This window comes from Schistocerca serialis, chromosome 5 (assembly GCF_023864345.2).
Source record: "Schistocerca serialis cubense isolate TAMUIC-IGC-003099 chromosome 5, iqSchSeri2.2, whole genome shotgun sequence".
Classification (NCBI taxonomy): domain Eukaryota; kingdom Metazoa; phylum Arthropoda; class Insecta; order Orthoptera; family Acrididae; genus Schistocerca; species Schistocerca serialis.
Genome location: NC_064642.1, coordinates 57,860,814 through 57,881,504, shown reverse-complemented (window position 1 = coordinate 57,881,504; position 20,691 = coordinate 57,860,814). Strand labels below are relative to the sequence as shown.

At 39.1% G+C, this 20,691-nt stretch overlaps 1 protein-coding gene across 1 annotated transcript in view; it reads left to right on the top strand.

The window, feature by feature from the left end:
* Nucleotides 1-1,562: 1,562 nt before the first annotated feature.
* LOC126481237 (serine/threonine-protein phosphatase 5) overlaps nt 1,563-20,691 on the top strand; it is a 113,075-nt gene continuing 93,946 nt past the window's right edge. Inside the window, exon 1 of the mRNA XM_050104850.1 lies at nt 1,563-1,840. Within this exon, the coding sequence (XP_049960807.1) occupies nt 1,744-1,840 (97 nt within the window). The 5' untranslated portion in view covers nt 1,563-1,743. The remainder of the gene's footprint in view (nt 1,841-20,691) is intronic.

Sequence of the window (20,691 nt, the reverse complement as noted above, 5' to 3'; positions counted from 1 at the left end):
GAAACTTTCTAGTGCCTCCATGTCTCTTCCACATGTACAATATTCTTTTACAGTTCTTAAACTAAGTGTCAGGGATGATTAAATTGTGCTCTAGCAAAATTCTACCAGGCACCTTCCTCTTTCATTCCTTTCCCCCAGATCATATTCACCTACTATTTTTCCTTCTCTTCCTTTTCCTATTATCGAATTCCAATTAAATTTTCGTCTTCTTTAACTAGCTCAATAATTTATTTTATCTCATTGTACGTTTCTTCAGTCTCTTCTCATCATGTGCAGAGCTACTGGCAGGTAAACTTTTACTACTGTGGTATGTGTGGGCTTTATGTCGGTCTTGACTACTACATCTAACCACATCCTATCTGTTTCCCTTTTTAAATTAGCTATCCTGCCTTCTCGATAAAGGAATTTAACATTCCATCTTTGTTTCTCCTGATGATGAAATTCTCCTGAGTAATCCCCACTTGGAGATCCGAATGGGGGACTATTTTATCTCCCGCGTCTGGCCATCCTGATTTAGGTTTTCCGTGATTTCCCTAAATCGCTCCAGGCAAATGCCAGGATGGTTCCTTTGAAATGGCACGGCCGACTTCCTTCCCCGTCCTTCACTTATCCGATGAGACCAATGACCTCGCTGTTTGGTCTCCTCCCCCAAAACAACCCAACCCAACTATTTTATCACTGAAATGTTTTACCCAAGGGGGCGCATCATCATTTAACCATACATTAGAGATGCATGCCCCAGGCAATATTATGGTTATAGTTTCCCCTTGCTCTCAGCTGTTCGCAATATCAGGACATGAAGGAAGTTTTGTTTGATGTTAACAATGCCTTATCAGTCAATCATCCGGACTGTTGCCCCTGCAAGTACTGAAACGGCTGCTGCCCCACTTCAGAAACCACATGTTCGTTGGCCTCTCAACAAATACCCCTCCATTGTAGTGGTACCTGCACTTACCCCTCTTCAATTGTCTACATTTGTCTCAAGGGGCTATTCCGGATATGAAACCAAATTGTAGCAAATGTATTTTGTTTACATGAAACGTTACCCAAGAAAAAGTTGTGGCACTGATTACAGATTCGTAAACCACAACTTTAAATATTTCTCAGTGCTAACCTTTTAAAATAATCTTGAACTTTCAGAAAAATCGAAGGTGAAAGGACAAAAATCGTATTTTAACTTCTCTTGCTTGCAACAATAACTGGATGGTTGCCAAATTTTGGGTTATTGTTTATTACATTCTAAGGAACTACCAACATGAAGGTACAAGTGTCTCAAATGTTATTTTATTAAAATTATTTTGTGCCCACTCTTACCCCATGTCCTACTAGACTCACTCTCCTCTACTACGCTTATTTTGTTTAATAGTGACTTTCCGGTCGTAGATAATATAGTTCATACTTCCACTAGTTTCTGCTTCACCTCCATGTTTTACTATTGCCCACACTCGCTAGGAGGAAAATCCTCGCTTAATTCAGTTTCCAGCAATCAGTACCAATTCTGCGACTCGTGATTTGCAAAGATCTTTCTACTCGCGTAAAGATAAGTAATTAGCTCTCGTAGAGGTGTCTTTGGTCTCATGTGTTACGAAGCCGGTGATGGCAGTGATTGAGCAGGGAAATTTGTGTATGGGTGCTGTTATAGGTTATGTCGGAATTAGGAAGAAGTGTATGCTTTAAATATCCCTTCCGGAAGCATTTTGGCAGTTTACAAGCTTCTTTTAAAACGTGAAAAACGTTTTAAAGATGAGTGGAAACGAGACATCAACAAGCGCCACCGTCTCTTCTGCTGATGCAGAGAGGGCTGAGAAATTGAAAGAGGAAGCCAATTTGTGCTTTAGAAGTACGAGTCTTCCAGTTTCATAAGTATAACAGTTGTTATTTACTTCTGTATAATTGTGATATTGACAGTTCTGAATTGATTTTCGTTGCTAGTTGCTGGGGCCGGCTTTGCACTTATAAGAGTTTAATCATTTTAAATTTTCGACGGTCACTAGTTTCCTTAAGAAGTCTACATTACATTGCCGTGCGCGTATTAATAACCTCCTTAAATATATTTCCTGGTCCAAACGATGTATTCCTGTACTCTGTAAATTACATTATCGCAGTCGTAGCCGAGAGGCTGCGAAGTACATTAGGCCCTAATCCTCGTGTCATAGTATTTGTTAATTCTGTGCCAGCTTTGAATATTTGTTTTCAGTTAAATACAGAAAATAAATTAATCCCGTCCCATGAAAAATAGTTGGCCCCTCAAAAGTCGTAGAGTTTCGTTTATTAGACCTAGGCCTATATATATGACTATGTTTCAAACTTTACAATGAGGCAGAAGCATTAGGATAGTCCGCTGTACGAACGTATGTAAGTTATCGTTGTAACAGTGGAGTATTGAAGCACTAAGATTTATTTCAGCAGTTATTTTTAATACCCAGACAGAACCGCTAGAATTAGACTAGAAAACTTACAACTTTATTATCTAGCCACACATTAAAAAACTGTACACTTGATGTACTTTCATGTATTGATATTACCTATTAGCACAGAACCTGTATTATCAGTAATGCAAAATATTAAGTTATTGTTTATTGCGGCTAACAGTCCTTTTAGAGTTACCGGTGGAGCCAAGGCATTATTTCATGAAAACATGGTAAATTAACTTTTGAACTACAAATTTTATTGCAGTATGAAATGTATGTGGTTCCTATGTCACATATTGGTGGACAGGAAACCAATATTTTATAAATCCTGCAGCAAGTTATCAGTAAGGTCATGATATGGATAGGTCAGTGTATTGTTACTGTTTCCAGTTTGTGGCGAGAAAATGTGACTACAATGAAACTTACTTCACTCCAGAGGAACAGGTTCGATCTGAGTATTTTTAGACTTTTTTTGTCTACCCTGAATTTTTACCAGCATTAAAAGCAAGCTGGCTTTGGTTATTTCTCAAGTTTGAAAACATAAAGTAGCTTCTACCTTATGTTTACCGTGTTGTCAGTAGATTCATCATTGACTTTATCAAAGCCTATCCATTGTTTTCCAATTCTGTCCATATAAGATCCTGTAAGGTGGTTTCTTACAGAATTGATGCCCTCATATGTTGTGTCCAAACAATTGGGACAGTGTGGATCATTTCTTGTTAACATTCCTTACAATTTGTACAATATCCTACTTGTATGACTAGACTACCTTTTTTGTTGGAAAATGTCCTGTAATTAGCCAATCAGGAATTGCAATGGAGTGTTAAGTCTTGAATGTAATGTAACACCATTCACTAGTTTCTGTTCCTCTTAAACAAAAATTACTATAGCTTTATATCTTTGAAGTGCCGTGAACTTTTTACCCTCTTCACAATCATTGACATATTTATCTAACTCGAACTCAAATGTTGTAATGTATAGAAAATCTTTGCTTATGTCATTGCCAGCAGACTTGGAAAGCTTTACATGTACGCAACAGTAGTTTTCAAGGCTTGACATTCTTCCACACTTTTTTTTTACTCTGCCTCCTGCACCATTGGCATGTTACTCTGGTGAAGAGCTTGGCATCTGTGCATGCTGTGGAAAGTTGTTTTCAGATGTGTGTTATAATGTAAATTTCGTGATTGTATTCTGATTGTTTATATTTGTCAGTGTAGTAATAAGAAAATGTTGTAAATTCAGGAGTTTGGTGGAATAATGTCTTAACAGCAACTGTGACAAAGTTGGCCCATACGTTCCTTGGTCCAGTTCATCACAAAGTCATTGGATTTTGTGTCTATATCGTGCCCAAGCACCTACTGTGAGTAGTATTACACAGTTACATGATCAGTGAACAGTTTTAACTTAATCTTGACATCTACAATGTCACTTGTGCATTTAATCACATAAATGTGATTTGCAATGTCCTGTCACTGCTACAAAGACGTTTGTCAAATTGCTAAAGTGATAAACTGAATAACCAAGTGTCTCATTCCTAAACTGTTACTCATGACACTTAGACTAATATTTTTTTCCATTTTGAATGTTATGTCAGTGTGAAGGAAGAAATAAGTACATTTGCCGTTGTAGGAGATCTGATCATATTTGCAAAAGAGGGTTAACCGAGAAGTCAATGTTCTGATTGTTTTATTTGTCTTATTCAGCCTAGCATCATCTCACAATGATACAGGATTTGTCAATGTAATACAGTACAAATCAATAGATCAAAATATATAATACACAGCACATGCTTTGAGGATAGGACAAATGATTGGCCGTGACCTTGATTAAGAATTATCCCAGCATTTGCCTTGGTGATCTAGGAAAACCCAAATCGGGATGGTCGGATGAAGCAACTCGTCATCCTGAATTTGAGCTCAGTGTCTTAACAGCTGTACTGGCTCATTTGGTAATCCGTATTTTGTAATGTTCTTGATTAACTCACAATTAGTTTCACGAGGCTTGGAATACAAAACAATTTGGTTCTTAACTGCCACAAGCACTCAAGACACTCACGAATGACTCCTGGACTGTGAAGCTGCTACTGTGCCTCATGCCACATTCATCAGCCATTCCCCTCAGTCCACCTGAAAACTGAGTGGTTGTACATTACTATTGTGCCTTTCACCTCTTGACAAATTTTCTTGTATAAGCAGTAACTCCTGAACATGTATTGAAATGTGACGAGGTGCTGTAGTTATCCCCTTCCATCACTACCCTAAGTAATCTATAATTGTGTAGCATTCATTACTTATGAATATTCCTGATGCCTTTTTTGACAGATGTGTTCTCATAATCTTCCTCATTTCCTTTGGCAATTTATTATACAGTTTTCTCTCATGATACACTTTTCTTTCTTCCTCCTTTTTTTTCCCCTCACATGTTACGTGGTGCTCCTGACACCTGGAAATATGTCTTCCATTAAAATTGCCAGTGTAATCCTTTATTGCTCAGTGGACTTATTCCCAATGGCTGAAGATTTAATTTTTCCTGAAATATTTTCTTCTACACATTTGCTTTGGTGTGCTATTTGTCAGCCCTCGTCACTACAAATTATATAGTTGCAAATCTATTATCAATAGTATACAAATGCTAGATTTTTCAGCAGAAAATAATTTTTTTACTACTGCTTACCTTTTGCTAGGATTTCTGTACAAACTATTATTTTATTTATTTTTATTTATTTATGTAATTTCTGGTCAGCTTATTGCCTCAGTACATTCACTATTGTAACCTTTAGTTGGTGGTCTCTATATCTGTTTACTTTGTTCCGCCATTCTTTTTTCAGTTCCTTTCTTTTGTTGACAAACTTTAAAATTGGCACAAAGTTTGCTCTGCTTCACTTGCCACTTTTTGTTTTCACCCTTTTTTAATGCTAAATTTTGCTAAAATCTGTGAAAAATAAAACAGGAACATAAGAACACTCGGAGATGGCCAGGAGTTTAGGCACTAGACATCCCATTGAGAAGATGTGTTAAGTCTCATCCAGCCTTCCAGATATGATTTTCTGCAGTTTTTTGGAATTGAGATGAATGCCAGGAGTGTTCTTTGGAAAAGACACAGCTGATTTAGCCATCCATCCCACCACCATCAATTCTTTCCCAAGCTAGCATTCAGTCTTCTAAGTCTACATTGTTGGTTTTACCATGTGTTCTTTCTACCACGACAAAAGTGCACGTTTGCTGTTTGTAGAGTAAGTTACGAATTAAGATTTACATGGGTTTTCAAGCAACTTAAAAAAAAGTTTTGGGTTGTAATGTTCACATGTCCCACCTTTAATTCTATTTGAAGATGACTTTAAATAGCATTAATAATATTCTGAATCAAGTTTTCCTCTCCATCACTGTATATATTCTTTGTTATGAATAACACTGTGAAAAATAGTTTAATAACCAATAAATATTTAAACTTGCCTGAGAAATAATTAGTGCTTCAAATATTGTTGCAGTAGCTAACAATTAATAACTGTTGGATTAGCTAACAATCTCCCCCTCTACCCCTTGTCACTGAGGAATTGCAATTATGTTTACTAAGCTCTGAAGTAAAAGTTATTTCTGGAAATAGTAGTTAATAGAACAATAAAATGTTAACTTTTAACATGAATTTGAGGTGAGAGGGGTCCACTTTTGTTTAAAAGAAACACAGTTAAATTAGAAGTACTTCGTAACCCAATAAAATATGTATATATTTTTACTGTATGTAACACACAAGACATTAGTAGTAATGAAATCCAGATTTGCTGACTACACTACAGTAATAGGATCACTGTTTCTATAGATCTGCCTGAGAAATGCTGAAGTTTAACCTCATTCAGAAATTTTTCCGTGAACTTTGATGATAGTTTATTATGGAAATACGGAAGCGTCCAATCCCACCCGTCTGCTTTGACCCATGACGTCACAAATATGGCGGAAACAAAAACAAACACACACACACTTTCCACAAGAAGCCTAATGACACTAACAGGACAAGCGCGGGAAATGGGGTGTTTTGGGTGGGGGGCAAACTAAATATAAACAAATTTAGACGCCTTGCGTAGCTACAACGTGTAAGTGAAGACAGCCATGCATGAATACCCACCCACCTCCCCAGGGGTCGTAACCCCTGCAACCCATAGAAGATAGATGCTTCAGTAGCTGATTAGTGTTTTTTGTCTTTTTTTAAAAAAAATCTCATGGGATAGAACGAACAGATCAGAAAGATAAATATAATAAACTAAAACAGAAATTCGAGGAAACAGATAATTAAAATAAGTAATAAGTGTTTTTAAATTTTAAAAAAATCTCAAGAGATAGAACGAACAGATCAGAAAAGTAAATAAAATAAGATAAAACAGAACTGGAGACAGCCACACTCAAACCAAACTCCGCGCCGTCATGACGTCACACACGACAACACCCTTACGTCACGGGTCAAAGCCGACGCATGGGATCAGACGCTTCTGTCGACCCGTTTATTATAGTGCACGTCATGCTGTTAAGAGTCCCAACTTTGAAACTTTCTGCATGTCCGCTTCTACTAACTTCCATCACACAGTTTGTTTTCCTCCTGACATCAAGAGCAGTGCCAGATAGCAATAAATGCTCTCACCCACACTGTGACATGGCCATACTTAATTGGTGATGCAGTTTTATCCATTGTTGCCTGAAGCTTGTTGTGCTTAGCAACATGGAAGTTGCCTACCACATCTGTTGTCTTGTGTGAGCAAACCTCATCTGCCCCACACTTCCCCACCACTCTCATCCTCTCTGCAATGTGGTACCTTCCAATTTGATGTGTATTATAGTGCTGTTGTGATTCAGAGTATTACTTACAGCCCAAGACTATGTTTGTAAGGAAAAGATATCATTGGTGGTTGTTAGTAAATTATTCATTCAATAATCATTTTACAATTTTAAAGGATCTGTCAGTTTAATGACAGTGGTGTATACTGATGTGAATATGCATACATTTTTAATGAAGAGAGGACAGATGGTCAGCTGTGGCCTTGTTGATGGAACCGTCCCATCATCTCCCTGAAGTGACCAAGGAAAACCTTAATCAGGATGACTGAACAAATCACCTACCTCAATCCTATCAAATCTTGGTTCAGTGTATTAACCAATACAATACCTCATTTGGCTCTACCAAAAATTCAGTTCTCTTATGTTTGTACATACTTGGACCAAGTCAGTATAATAACATGAAAAATTATTGTGCCCTGTTGATTGTCTTTTCACACTTTCAACTGTACACACACCACTTGCACTTGCAGCCGACTTGAAGACCACGACAATACTTGTATGTCTCGTAAATCTCCATGTCTTCCTTTCTGCCTGTCTGAAAAACTGGGTCTTGAACCCCTTATGAGGAATGAGCTGTTGAATTAAAAATACAAAAATAAAACAAAGAATTGGTTAGGTATTATTGGTATTCATTTGCAGTCCCCCTTTTTATTATTATTGACTCCTACTCTGAATTTCTAAGTAATCTCTGTGTAATATGTATTGGGGAAAGATGAATCAGAAAATTGACGTATTTTGTAGAATTTCATTCAGTAATGTCATATGGAATAATGTTCTGTGGTAACTCATCTTTAAGGAAGGAGGTCTTAATTGCTTAAAACCTTGCTGTAAGAATAGTGTGTGGTGCTCACCTGTGATGATCATGTAGAATTCTGTGTGAGTTCGGCATTATAACTACTGCTTCACAGTACACCTCATGAAGTTTGTTGTAAACAGTGCAGTACAGTTCAAAAGGAACAATAATGTACATAATTATAGTACCGGAACGAAAAATGGCTTTCGTTATTCCACATTAAGGTTGTCTTTAGCACAAAAGAGGTGCACAGTGCTGGAACTAAAAATTTGTATCACTTATTCAGTGATATAAAATTTCTGATGGCGAAGCAAAATTTGAAAATAAACTGAAAAACATTCTTCTTGACAGCTCCTCCTATTCTGTAGAATTATTTCTATTCTCAGATCTGCGTTTTTTTTATTTTATTTTTTTATTTTATTTTATTTTTTTTTTTTAAGAAAGGAAAAACTGATAAATGTTGAACATGTAGTCATATTTACAAATTAATTTGTGACATGAATGTAAAATGACTGTTTCCACTTCATTATGATTTATCAAGTAAATTATCCATGGAACAAGAAACTGCCTAACATAGAGGTTTGTAGTATCTTCCTAGAATTATCATTTAAAGTTGCTTCTTGAAACTTTTTAATAAGGCTCTCAAGATAGTTTTGTCTTAGACTGCCAGTTCAGTTTCTTCAGCATCCCTGGGACACTCCCATGGGTCAAACAAACCTGTGATCATTGGTACAACCTTTCTCTGTATATGTTCAATATCACTCTTTAGTTCTGTTTGGTATGGGAACCACACACCAAAGCAGTGTTCCAGGATAGATCATACAAGTGATTTAAAACCAACCTCCTTTTTAGACTGATCGCATTTCCCCAGTATTACCAATAAACCGAAGTCTACCACCAGCTTTATCTATGACTGAGACTGTCTGATCATCCCACATCATATCACTGTCAAGTGCTACACTCGGGTATTTCTGTAAGTCGGCCGATTCTAACTGCGAGTCATTGACATTATAGTCATGGGGTACTATGGTTTTTTCATTTTGTGAGGTGTACAATTTTTCGTATCTGAACATTTAAAGCAAGTTGTCAATCTTTGCACCACTTTGACATCTTATCAAGATCTGACGGAATATTTATGTAAGTTCTTTCAGACAGTACTTCATTATAGATAACTACATCATCTGCGAAAAGTCTGAAATTAATATTAATATTGTCCACAATATCATTAATATAAAACATGAACAGAAGGGCCCCAACACTCTTCCATGGGGCACACCTGAAGGTACTTCTACAACTGTTAATTACTCGCCATCCAAAATAGAGTACTGCACCCTCCCCACCAGAAAATCCTCAATCTTGTCACAAATGTTGCTTGATATCCCATAAAATCATACTTTTGATAATAAGCATAGGTGTGGTACTGAATCGAATAAACTGGTTGGCATGCAAAAGGTGGTTCTGTTGGAGATATTTCATTATGTTTGAGATCACAATATGTTAAAACATTCTACAGCAAATTGATGTCAAGGATATTTGACATTAGTTTTGTGGATCACATCTATTACCCTTTTTGTAAACTGGTGAGACCTGTCCTTTCTTCAAATACTGGCCATAGTTTTTTAGTTTGAGGGATCTACAATAGATTATACTTAGAAGCTAGGACTAACACAGCTGCGAATGCAGTGTAAAATCTGCTGTGGGTGGGGCATACTAAATATGACAATTTTAATAGTGATGACATATCAAAACTAATACGGAAATGTTAAACTCAAGAAAACAAAATCCTCAGCAATCAAGACCAAAAAATAATAAATGCGCAAAAAAATGTGTGTTGGAAATTTCACTTGACCTGTATAACAGTCCACAACACCAGGAAACCAAACCCCGATCACATAACTAATACCGAAAACATAACCTCGCCAACAGTGATAAACCCATATCTATGAAACCCACCAATCACAACCCACCACAATTACTGAACACTAACAACAAAACTAGAAATTCATAAAAACTTGCATCACCACTAATATTGATATACATGAAACACACGGTAATAAATATAACCACACACACCATACATGTAATAATAATAATAATAATAATAATAATAATAGCTTACCAACTGGAGCTGACAGCACACAAATCTAGGCTGCCAACCACACACACTCTTGAACACACAACATAAAAAAAAAAACAAAGCAATATCTATAAAGGCCACACATGCCTCCCAAACCCAACCAACCCTTTAAACCACTTACCCCCCCCCCCCCCCCCCCCCCCCCCCCGCTCCTCCCAAAAAAATGCACATACTAAACTCACTTCCTAAACAAAGTGTAAATAACAAAAATGGCATTTATACTCCTTACATAACAAAAAACCTGAAACTATACAAAAAGAAAAACTAAAATACTCCTAAATTACATCCACCCACCCCCAACCTGCGCCACCCTTCCAAAACAATACCATGCTGAATTTTAATGGTGTACGTAGTGTTCACCTGGGTTGTTTCCATTTTATGCACAATATTTTGACAACCTGCCTAATTGCCTTAAGTTATGTTGTTACATGTAGTCATTGTCTGGACTCCAACCAATCTGATGGGGATCCAGATAGCAAGTACACATCACAGCACAACTAGTAGTATCAGAGTAAGTCAACTGGACTGTTTGTCAAAATATTGTGCAAGACACTATTAGGGAAGGCATCCTCTTATCATTTAGCCTAAAAGAAGCCTCAATACGCTACTCATAACATCATGGATTTGACCATGCGTGGTCCATTGCCACCGTCTATACTTTAACTAATTATCTGCACCAGGCTTACTTTCCCTGCTCAATTAAGGTGCAGGCCCTGACTCCCTCTGTCCCATTTAAAGCTGTTGGGTGCCACACCTACTATTACAACCATATCATCCGTAGTTAAATCTTCATGTAAAGGCTGTAAGTCCCCTTTTACCTGATTCAGCTCTGCACTTCACTTGAAAAAGAAGCTGCTGACTTGATTCTGTGATCCTAACTTCTCTTGTAAATGTGTACCAATACAGCTTTCTCCTTCCTGCTTCTTCCTGACATTAGCACTGTCCCTACTATTCCCATTCATGGGTAAACTCTACTGCACGTGTCCTCTTCCTAATTCTGCATGAGACTTCTCTGCTCAACTGTTGCAGCTGGAAATAGTTCCTGCTCCTTACAACAAAACTGTCAAACCACATCATGCTGCTCCTGCCCTTCCTATCAGCTCCTAGTTCTCAAACATGCCTCTCCTTACTACCTGCAGTCATCCTGAGTAGCTCCTTCTGTGGTTCTAGATCTTTCTTTCCAGCTCTTTTATCAAGATATTTCTACTGTATATATTGCAGCATCAAGAGTGGAGCCCCAAGGGGGTTCAACCCTTTTGTGAGTATTTGTGTTGTAAGCATGGGGCCCCCAAGCCTTTAAAAGTTAAAATAAGGTAGAGGTAGGTCTGTCATTGGAATCATTAAATGCTGCAATAAAATGGTTCTCCTCTAACTAACTGCTGTGTAACCCTGATGAGACCCAGAATCTTCTGTTAGGACTCTTTAATGGTATAGAAACTAGGACAGTTAAACTTCTAGGATTCCACATTGGCTCCAAATTGAGCTGTGGATAACACATCACAGTTGCATAAGAATATCAAGGGTAACATACCTAATGTGGAAACTGAGAGATTTAGTTACTCCTAACTATTCAAGATTGACATATTTTGGACTGTTCCAGTCTCATATTTCTTACAGCCTGCCAGTATGGGGCCACTCCACACATATAGCTGATGTATTGAAGATACAAAAAGTCTTAAGAAAAATGTATAGGATTGGACCAACAGATCACAGCTGATCTGTTAGAAAACTCAATATACTTAAAATTGTAAATCTGTATATATGTGTCTCACCACTATGCATCAAAACAAGTATCAAAGAATTTCATGTGGGAAGAGATATACACAAACACAACAGAGGAAAAATTTAAAAGGATTTTCTGAGACACAAACTAGTAAAAACAGTCCACTCACCCAAAGTTGGCTCCCTAATAATCTTTAACAAATTACCACCCTCAGCATGGTCCATGCCTTCTAAACTATTTCAAAGACAATTGTACAGCTGGCTGGGTGAAATCCATTTTATAATGTAACAGAATTTTTGATGAAGAAATATGAATGTCTTAAAATTTAAAATACAGGGTGATTCAAAAAGAATACCACAACTTTAGGAATTTAAAACTCTGCAACGACAAAAGGCAGAGCTAAGCACTATCTGTCGGCAAATTAAGGGAGCTATAAAGTTTCATTTAGTTGTACATTTGTTCGCTTGAGGCGCTGTTGACTAGGCGTCAGCGTCAGTTGATGATAAGATGGCGACCGCTCAACAGAAAGCTTTTTGTGTTGTTGAGTACGGCAGAAGTGAATCGACGACAGTTGTTCAAGCGTGCATTTCGAATGAAGTATGGTGTTAAACCTCCTAATAGGTGGTGTATTAAACGTTGGTATAAACAGTTTACAGAGAATGGGTGTTTGTGCAAAGGGAAAAGTTCTGGATGGCCGAGAACGAGTGATGAAAATGTAGCACGCATCCAGCAAGCATTTGTTCGCAACCCAGGAAAATCGACTCGCAGAGCTAGCGGAGAGCTGCAAATTCCACAATCAACTGTATGGAGAGTCCTACGAAAAAGGTTAGTTATGAAACCTTATCGTCTGAATTGAACGTCAACTACCCGAGGCGATGGATCGGCCGCCAGGCAGCCCGTGACAGAGCACTTCATCACTGGCCTCCAAGAAGCCCTGATCTTACCCCCTGCGATTTTTTCTTATGGGGGTATGTTAAGGATATGGTGTTTCGGCCACCTCTCCCCAGCCACCATTGATGATTTGAAACGAGAAATAACAGCAGCTATCCAAACTGTTACACCTGATATGCTACAGAGAGTGTGGAACGAGTTGGAGTATCGGGTTGATATTGCTCCGTGTGTCTGGAGGGGGCCAATTGAACATCTCTGAACTTGTTTTTGAGTGAAAAAAAAAAAACTTTTTAAATACTCTTTGTAATGATGTATAACAGAAGGTTATATTATGTTTCTTTCATTAAATACACATTTTTAAAGTTGTGGTATTCTTTTTGAATCACCCTGTATATGGCTGAATGGTTTTAGTCGTGTAGGTAATTCATTGTAAATGCTTGTAATTGTGTATATAATCAATTATAAATATCTGTGATTGAGCATGTAATGAAATATATGAAACACATGTTAAAACATATGTAATTATGTATAGAACTGAACATATCAGTGTTGTGTATAAGTCATAAAGCCTATTCTGTTACGTTAATGGTCAATGGCAAATAAATATGAATAAAGATGTTTAACAAAAATGTAGGGCTGTGGTAATGGTATGCAGCTCTGCTGTAAAAATACTACACAATGCGTGGCAACAAATGTTGTTCCCAACCAACCAATGGAGATGTCCTGCCCATGATTTTAGAGCTGTCAATGTAAGTGATTGTAGCATCCTAACACCCTCGAATATCAGAGAAGGAATAGATGCCGAAACATCATGTGGGTGATGAACTTTAGTACCTTGATATAGAATGGGCCTAATTTCTAGTCGGAGTACTAACCAAGGGAGTGAGAGGGTGGGAGAGAGGATACCTTTAAAACGGAGGTTATTTGGATTACCTGATAGAAGGCTGCATGGTACATTCCAGCTGGTAATCCAAATCGAGGGCAGGTATCAGGAAGTAAACGTTCTTTTAATGCAAAATGATGAAGGGAAGTTGGATGATATTTTCAGATGGTGGTGGTACAAGTGAGTACGAATTGTACTGTCGGAACTTAAGAGGGAAGAGCCCCGTCTCTGCAAGGAGATGGTCTACAGGACTAGTCCAGAAGGTACCAATAGCCAGTCTTACTCCACACTGATGGACTGGGTTCAATGATTTCAAAACTGAAGATGCCACCAGGCCATGAACCTGACAACCACAGGCAAATAAGAACAAGACCAGAGCCCAGTAAATATTGAAGAGTGAAGTGCTATCTGCACTCAGATAGATGTGGGCAAGGAAGCAGAAAGCATTAAGCTTTTGTATGCAGCTAGACATCAGTTGACGAATATGGGGCAGCCACACAAGTCCAAAAATCGTAACTGTGGAACGATGTCCAAGCACAGGGCACCCGAGTAGGGTTCAGGGTCAGAATGGACCGTGATGTGGTGACAGAATTGCGTGACTTGGTTTTTCATGGGAGAACTAGAAGCCATGGGAAAGTGTCCAAGCAGATGCAGTAAAGATGGCACCTCTGAGCATATATTCATCCAAGGCTACAGACCAGGACCTATATCAAATGCAGAAGTCGTTGACATACAACATGGGTATAGCCACTGGTCCAACAGATTCACTAACACTGATTGTCGTAAGGAGTAGCGTAACACTCAGCACAGAGCCCTATTACATGCCTTTCTCTTGCATCCGTGGAGAGCTGAGTGACTTACCAACTTAACCTGAAACAACTGGTCAGAGAAAAACTGACGAAAAAAAAACCGTGAGGGACATTCATGGAGGTTAAATAAAATGTGATGGTGTCAAGTGGTGTGGTATGCCTTATGCAGGTCAATAATACTACAGTGAGGTGTTGGCACTTCAAGAAACCCCATGGGATTGAGGTATCCAACCGAATGAGATGGACAATCATGGAATGTGTCTCCCATGGAGACCACAGCAATAGGAATTAACATGGCCCCATGGCTCAAAAATCCAGCATAATCATTGGGCTAATATCATCCCAAGCAGTTTGCAGAACACAGAGGTGAAGTTAATCACAGACAATAGCTGTTTGATGGATGTTGGGTTTTACCTGGCTTAAGGTAGTCTAATAAGGTAGAACACCTTGTATAGATTGAGCATTTGGGTAACATTTCGTCTCTTATTAATTGAAACGGGGTCTGGGGGCATACAGTGTGAAGAGCTGAGAGCCAGAAACAGTTCCTAGCCTGTGAAAAGTAACAGTTGTAACACCAGTTACCATATAAACTTACAATCAGTAATTAATAAATAATGGTTTGATTTTGTTTGCAACAGTTCTTACAGCAGAGAACTGTTTCATCCATTCTGCATAATTTCTGCTTATGTTTTTGCAAGGCAAGCTACTCAATCGAAATACATGTGTTCCACATTGTTGAGGGCCAACATGTACGCTATGAAGGCAGAGTACTGACTGACCTGTTCGGGGCATAAATATTGCACGATAACATTGTGCTGTCATTGACATCGCACTTTCTTGCAACATATTGACACAATAGTATTGCACAATAAACACTGAGTGTGCGAGGTCCCCTTTACTTGCCTCACAATGTTGTGGTTTCGTTACAACAATCTTTGTGACAGCAACCACCTTCTAGTGATGCCAGCACTTCTTTGTCACTGTCTGATGGACTAATTACCACGATGGACTCTTTGACAGTTGTGTATCTGTGCTGAAACTTCGCCCCCATCTGTCAGATTGCATTGACGACGTTGTGGGAGACATCTCCATTGTGACCACCTGCACCGCTGGAGTGTTTATTCCCCTTCCTACAGGCCCCCCTCTGCTGCTAGCCAGTGCCATATGGACCAAAAACAATGCAGCAGCTATTTAGGATTGTTGAAGGTCCTGGCTCTGTCTCCATCAACATATTTCAGACCATCCTCCTCACTATTCTGTAGCTTCGTGCTAGAGGCTCATAACCCAATTAAACATAGGAAGCAAGAATGATGGAAGTGTATGCCTCTTCATTCCAGGTGTGCACCAAACTCTGTAGTCTTTTGGGCCTCCTGGCATTTGTACCGATGCTTCAGTTCTTGCTGAAAATCTTGTGGCCCACTTTGCACAGTATCAGTGTCCTCATTTTACCTGGCTACCTTTTAAACCCATAAACAACAAGCTGAAAACATCTCCCTATCATTGAACTGCACACTGCTGCTATTCTCCCCCCCCCCCCCACCTGTCAAAAAAAAATTCAGTTCTGACAGTAACAATTCATGCTCTGAAAATATCCTTATCATCCAACTTTCCTACATCATTTTGCATGCAAAGAACATAGATGCCCTGATATCTGCCCTCCATGTGGATTACCAGTTGGAATGTGTCTCATGGTCTTCTAACAGGTCCTCCGACTCACCTCCTTATCAGGTGCTAGTCATATTTTCCATCTCTGCTCTCTCACTCCCTCACACCCTTGGTTAGTACTCATACTACAAATTAAGCACAATCTATACTAAAGTTTGTCTCTCTCACATTTCGGCAGCTGCTCCCCTTGTATTCTTCAGGAGTGTAAGGATGCTACCATCAGTTATACTGACAGCTCCAAACCATGGATAGCACACCTCCCACTGTTTGGGTACAATATTTGTTCCCAGGCATGTGTAGTATTTTTTGGGAAGAGCGGCTAGCCCTTAAGAGCCCTACATTTTGTTAAGCAGACCTACCTTGACCTTGTTTTTATTTGTAGTGGCTCAGGAACTCCTCTCTTGACATAAGTCATACTGTCTGCTCAGTTATGTCCCAGCTTGTGGATTTCCCTAACTGGCCGACTGATTAAAGAATCCATTACACACCCAACATCTGCTTTGATGATTCCAGCTGCAGCAGGTGCAAATAAGATCTCTCCTCACTCTGAGATGGGACAATGTATGGTGGGTTACAGCTCCATTTAATAACACTGCACTATCAAGGAGACTCCTGCACGGCACTCCTTCTCCTGTTTCTCCCTGAAGGAATCCACTGTTGTGTGTCACCTATGCATCAATTGCACCAAATTAATTCATGGTTTATTTTGTGTAATGAGCCCACTCCCTGTTGTGGTTGCAGACAGTAGCTCACATTCTGGCAGAATGCTCCCTCCTCCCCCCCCCCCCCCCCCCCCCCCCCGCCCCCCTTTCTGACTGTTCATTCTAAGTGTAGTCTTCTGAAGTCTTTCCCTCCAATATTGGCAGATAGCTCATTGACAGTTGAATAGATTTATAGTTTTCTCCACAAAACTTGTTTTTATTGTCACATATGACATTTTAAGCTACTTTTGAGTTGGCAGTGGGGCTCTGGCTGACCTTTGACCCCACCTTCTTTGCTATTTGCCTCAGTCATTCCTCTTCTACTCTGATATTATTGCTTTTAGATGTGGTTAGCCCCTTTCTCTGCTGCTCCATTTTAGGGGTACCACTCTGAAAAATAATGATTCTGTTTCCTTTTTTAATGCTTTGGTTATATTGGATCAGAAGTGGTATGGCTGTGTGAGGGGCAGCTCTTGTTGATTGCAGAGCCCCAGGGGACACTCACCTGGTCTGATTACTTCTCTGAGCTAGTTTTATAAGTTTCAGTCCATTACACTTTTGACCTCACTTTCACTGTTCTGAATCTCCTAGCTAGAAGGCATTCTGTACACTGTAATTGTTTTGAGACTATTTGACCCTCCATTGGGTATGTGGGGTCAGTTGTGGGTGGGGTTTTTCTCACCACAGGTAAGCCCTGGGAGACAACACATCCACACAGACCTCCGTACCAGCCTGCCCTGTATTCTCTGTAAATTATTTCTCATCCCTGTCACCAATACTGCTTTAAATGCTTCATTTTTATCCCTCTCATATGCTTCCATGATCTAAAATTTCTTGCAGGTGTATTTAACTCCAGATGAATTACCTATTTACTGAGGGAATGAATGACCTCTTGACTGAGGGACTGAAAACTTTGCTGTTTAGTCCCTTAACTCTCAACCAACAAATCAAGGGGACCTAGGCAACTATCCCAGTGTTGTCATTACATTCACACCAGTGAAGCTATTTACTAAAATCCTCACAATGAATCCCACTACTCACTTTTGTACAACAGCTCCCACATTTTCCACTGGTGATCAAAATAATTAACAATCACAAAAAGTAGGCGTGTTAAAGTAGATAAATTTTCTGTGATGTTACCCCTGCACTGTACCATATTTTGGCTTCACTAGTGGCTGTCACCTGCCTGCAGCCTGCTGTGCAGTGGCCATGTGCCTCATGATGTAAGTTCCTTCATTGTTAATTGATATTCTCATAGTTTTTTTCCTCCTATCTACATCTACATTGATACTCTGCAAGCCACCCAACGGTGTGTGGCGGAGGGCACTTTACGTGCCACTGTCATTACCTCCCTTTCCTGTTCCAGTCGCGTATGGTTTGCGGGAAGAACGACTGTCTGAAAGCCTCCGTGCGCGCTCTAATCTCTCTAATTTTACATTCGTGATCTCCTCGGGAGGTATAAGTAGGGGGAAGCAATATATTCGATACATCATCCAGAAACGCACCCTCTCGAAACCTGGCGAGCAAGCTACACCGCGATGCAGAGCGCCTCTCATGCAGAGTCTGCCACTTGAGTTTATTAAACATCTCCGTAACGCTATCACGGTTACCAAATAACCCTGTGACGAAACGCGCCGCTCTTCTTTGGATCTTCTCTATCTCCTCCGTCAACCCGATCTGGTACGGATCCCACACTGATGAGCAATACTCAAGTATAGGTCGAACGAGTGTTTTGTAAGCCACCTCCTTTGTTGCTGGACTACATTTTCTAAGCACTCTCACAATGAATCTCAACCTGGTACCCGCCTTACCAACAATTAATTTTATATGATCATTCCACTTCAAATCGTTCCGCACGCATACTCCCAGATATTTCACAGAAGTAACTGCTACCAGTGTTTGTTCCGCTATCATATAATCATACATTAAAGGATCCTTCTTTCTATGTATTCGCAATACATTACATTTGTCTATGTTAAGGGTCAGTTGCCACTCCCTGCACCAAGTGCCTATCCGCTGCAGATCTTCCTGCATTTCGCTACAGTTTTCTAATGCTGCAACTTCTCTGTATACTACAGCATCATCCGCGAAAAGCCGCATGGAACTTCCGACACTATCTACTAGGTCATTTATATATATTGTGAAAAGCAATGGTCCCATAACACTCCCCTGTGACACGCCAGAGGTTACTTTAATGTCTGTAGACGTCTCTCCATTGATTGCTCATCCCTTATTATAGTTTCTCCATTTTTCTATTGCAGTCATGTTCACCTGAAGGTGGGCTTATAATCACGTGAAACTGGTTGTTATTGAACCAGTAAAACTGTTTGAAGCATTCTGTTATGTGTTTCCATGATAGTCAGTTGCGGATGTCCTTTCAACCAAATTTTATGTTATAAACTAGATGAGTATGTCAACTCAAGAACATGCTGTGTTTATTTTGAGTGCAAATTGAGTAACTTCAGCAGTAGATATGAAAACAAAATGCTAGGCACAAGGTGTCCCTTGAGCAGATTTCCAATCAGATATTTGGCTAAAACACATTGCACAGTGTCAAATCTTCACTGGCATGCCAAGAAAAGGATACTAATTACAAAAGTGCAATGTTCTGTTCATTATTAGCTTTTAAACTACCCATCATGCACACACCCATCCTACAGACTATACAGGATGTTTCAAAATCAATACACGTGTTTTAAGGCTTTGTAGCACATATTACATTCACCTTACAATTATAAATAATAAACCAAATGAAAGACACACACACACACACACACACACACACACACACACACACACACACACACACACACACACACACATAGTTTTTCTTAAAATTATTCAGAGTGAACACCTATCACACAAAGTCGATAGGCGAGTTGTTCTGAAACCTTGATCAATGTTTCAGGAGTAACTGTTGCAATAACACTGTTTTTAAAGCCAGATAGATCAGCTGGCATTGGAGGCACATACACATGATTGCATCAGATCGTGTCGTGCATAAAATGCTGTGTCAACCGGCCCCTTGTGCCAAATCCACCAGTCGGATACATCGGCGTTGAACCAGTTGCGTACTGTGGTATGCCAGTGTTGTGACGCATCACCTTGTTCCCAAATAGATGTGTTGTTCAGCTTTTTCCCATTGATTCACAGGCTATAGCTGTAGCATATCAAGATAAGAAACATCATTTACAGTTGATTCACCGAAAAAGAAAGACCCATAAACTTTCTGCAGGGATATTTCTTGGGGCTAAGCGTGAAAGACTTGCACTCTTTCAACACATTTTCAGTCACTTTTTGTCATTCCATACTCTTCCCATAGCACACAGCTATACAAACAAAACTGTTTGAGTTGCTCTTTCATTTGGTATATTATTTTCAATTGTAAGTTGAACGTAGTAAATGCTACAGCACCTTAAAACCTGTATGTTCATTTTGAAACACCCTGTATATCTACTGACTGCTTTAAACTCCATGATGGGGCTGTGTAAAATTTCTTTATTTTAGTTGTCAGCTTCATAGGCTGCCACATTGTCGTTGGTGTTGTCTGTATGTGTTGCATAACTACTTCTTGCAAAGAAATGAAAGGATTTGTCTCAAGCAGTACAGACATTTTTAAAGAAAAATAAATTAGGCATATTATTTGCTACATAAATCTCTATTATGCTGAAAAACTTGAAAATATAGAAAGACATAAGATTGTTGTAACATTAATGAAGTTGTTGAACGAAAGATGAATTAAAACATTTGGTAATTTTATACGCAAGATTTGGAAAGTATATATTATCTGTGTCATTGTAGATTTACATTTAATTTAACAAGAAGGATCATGTAAAGTATTTACTTCTATCTCCA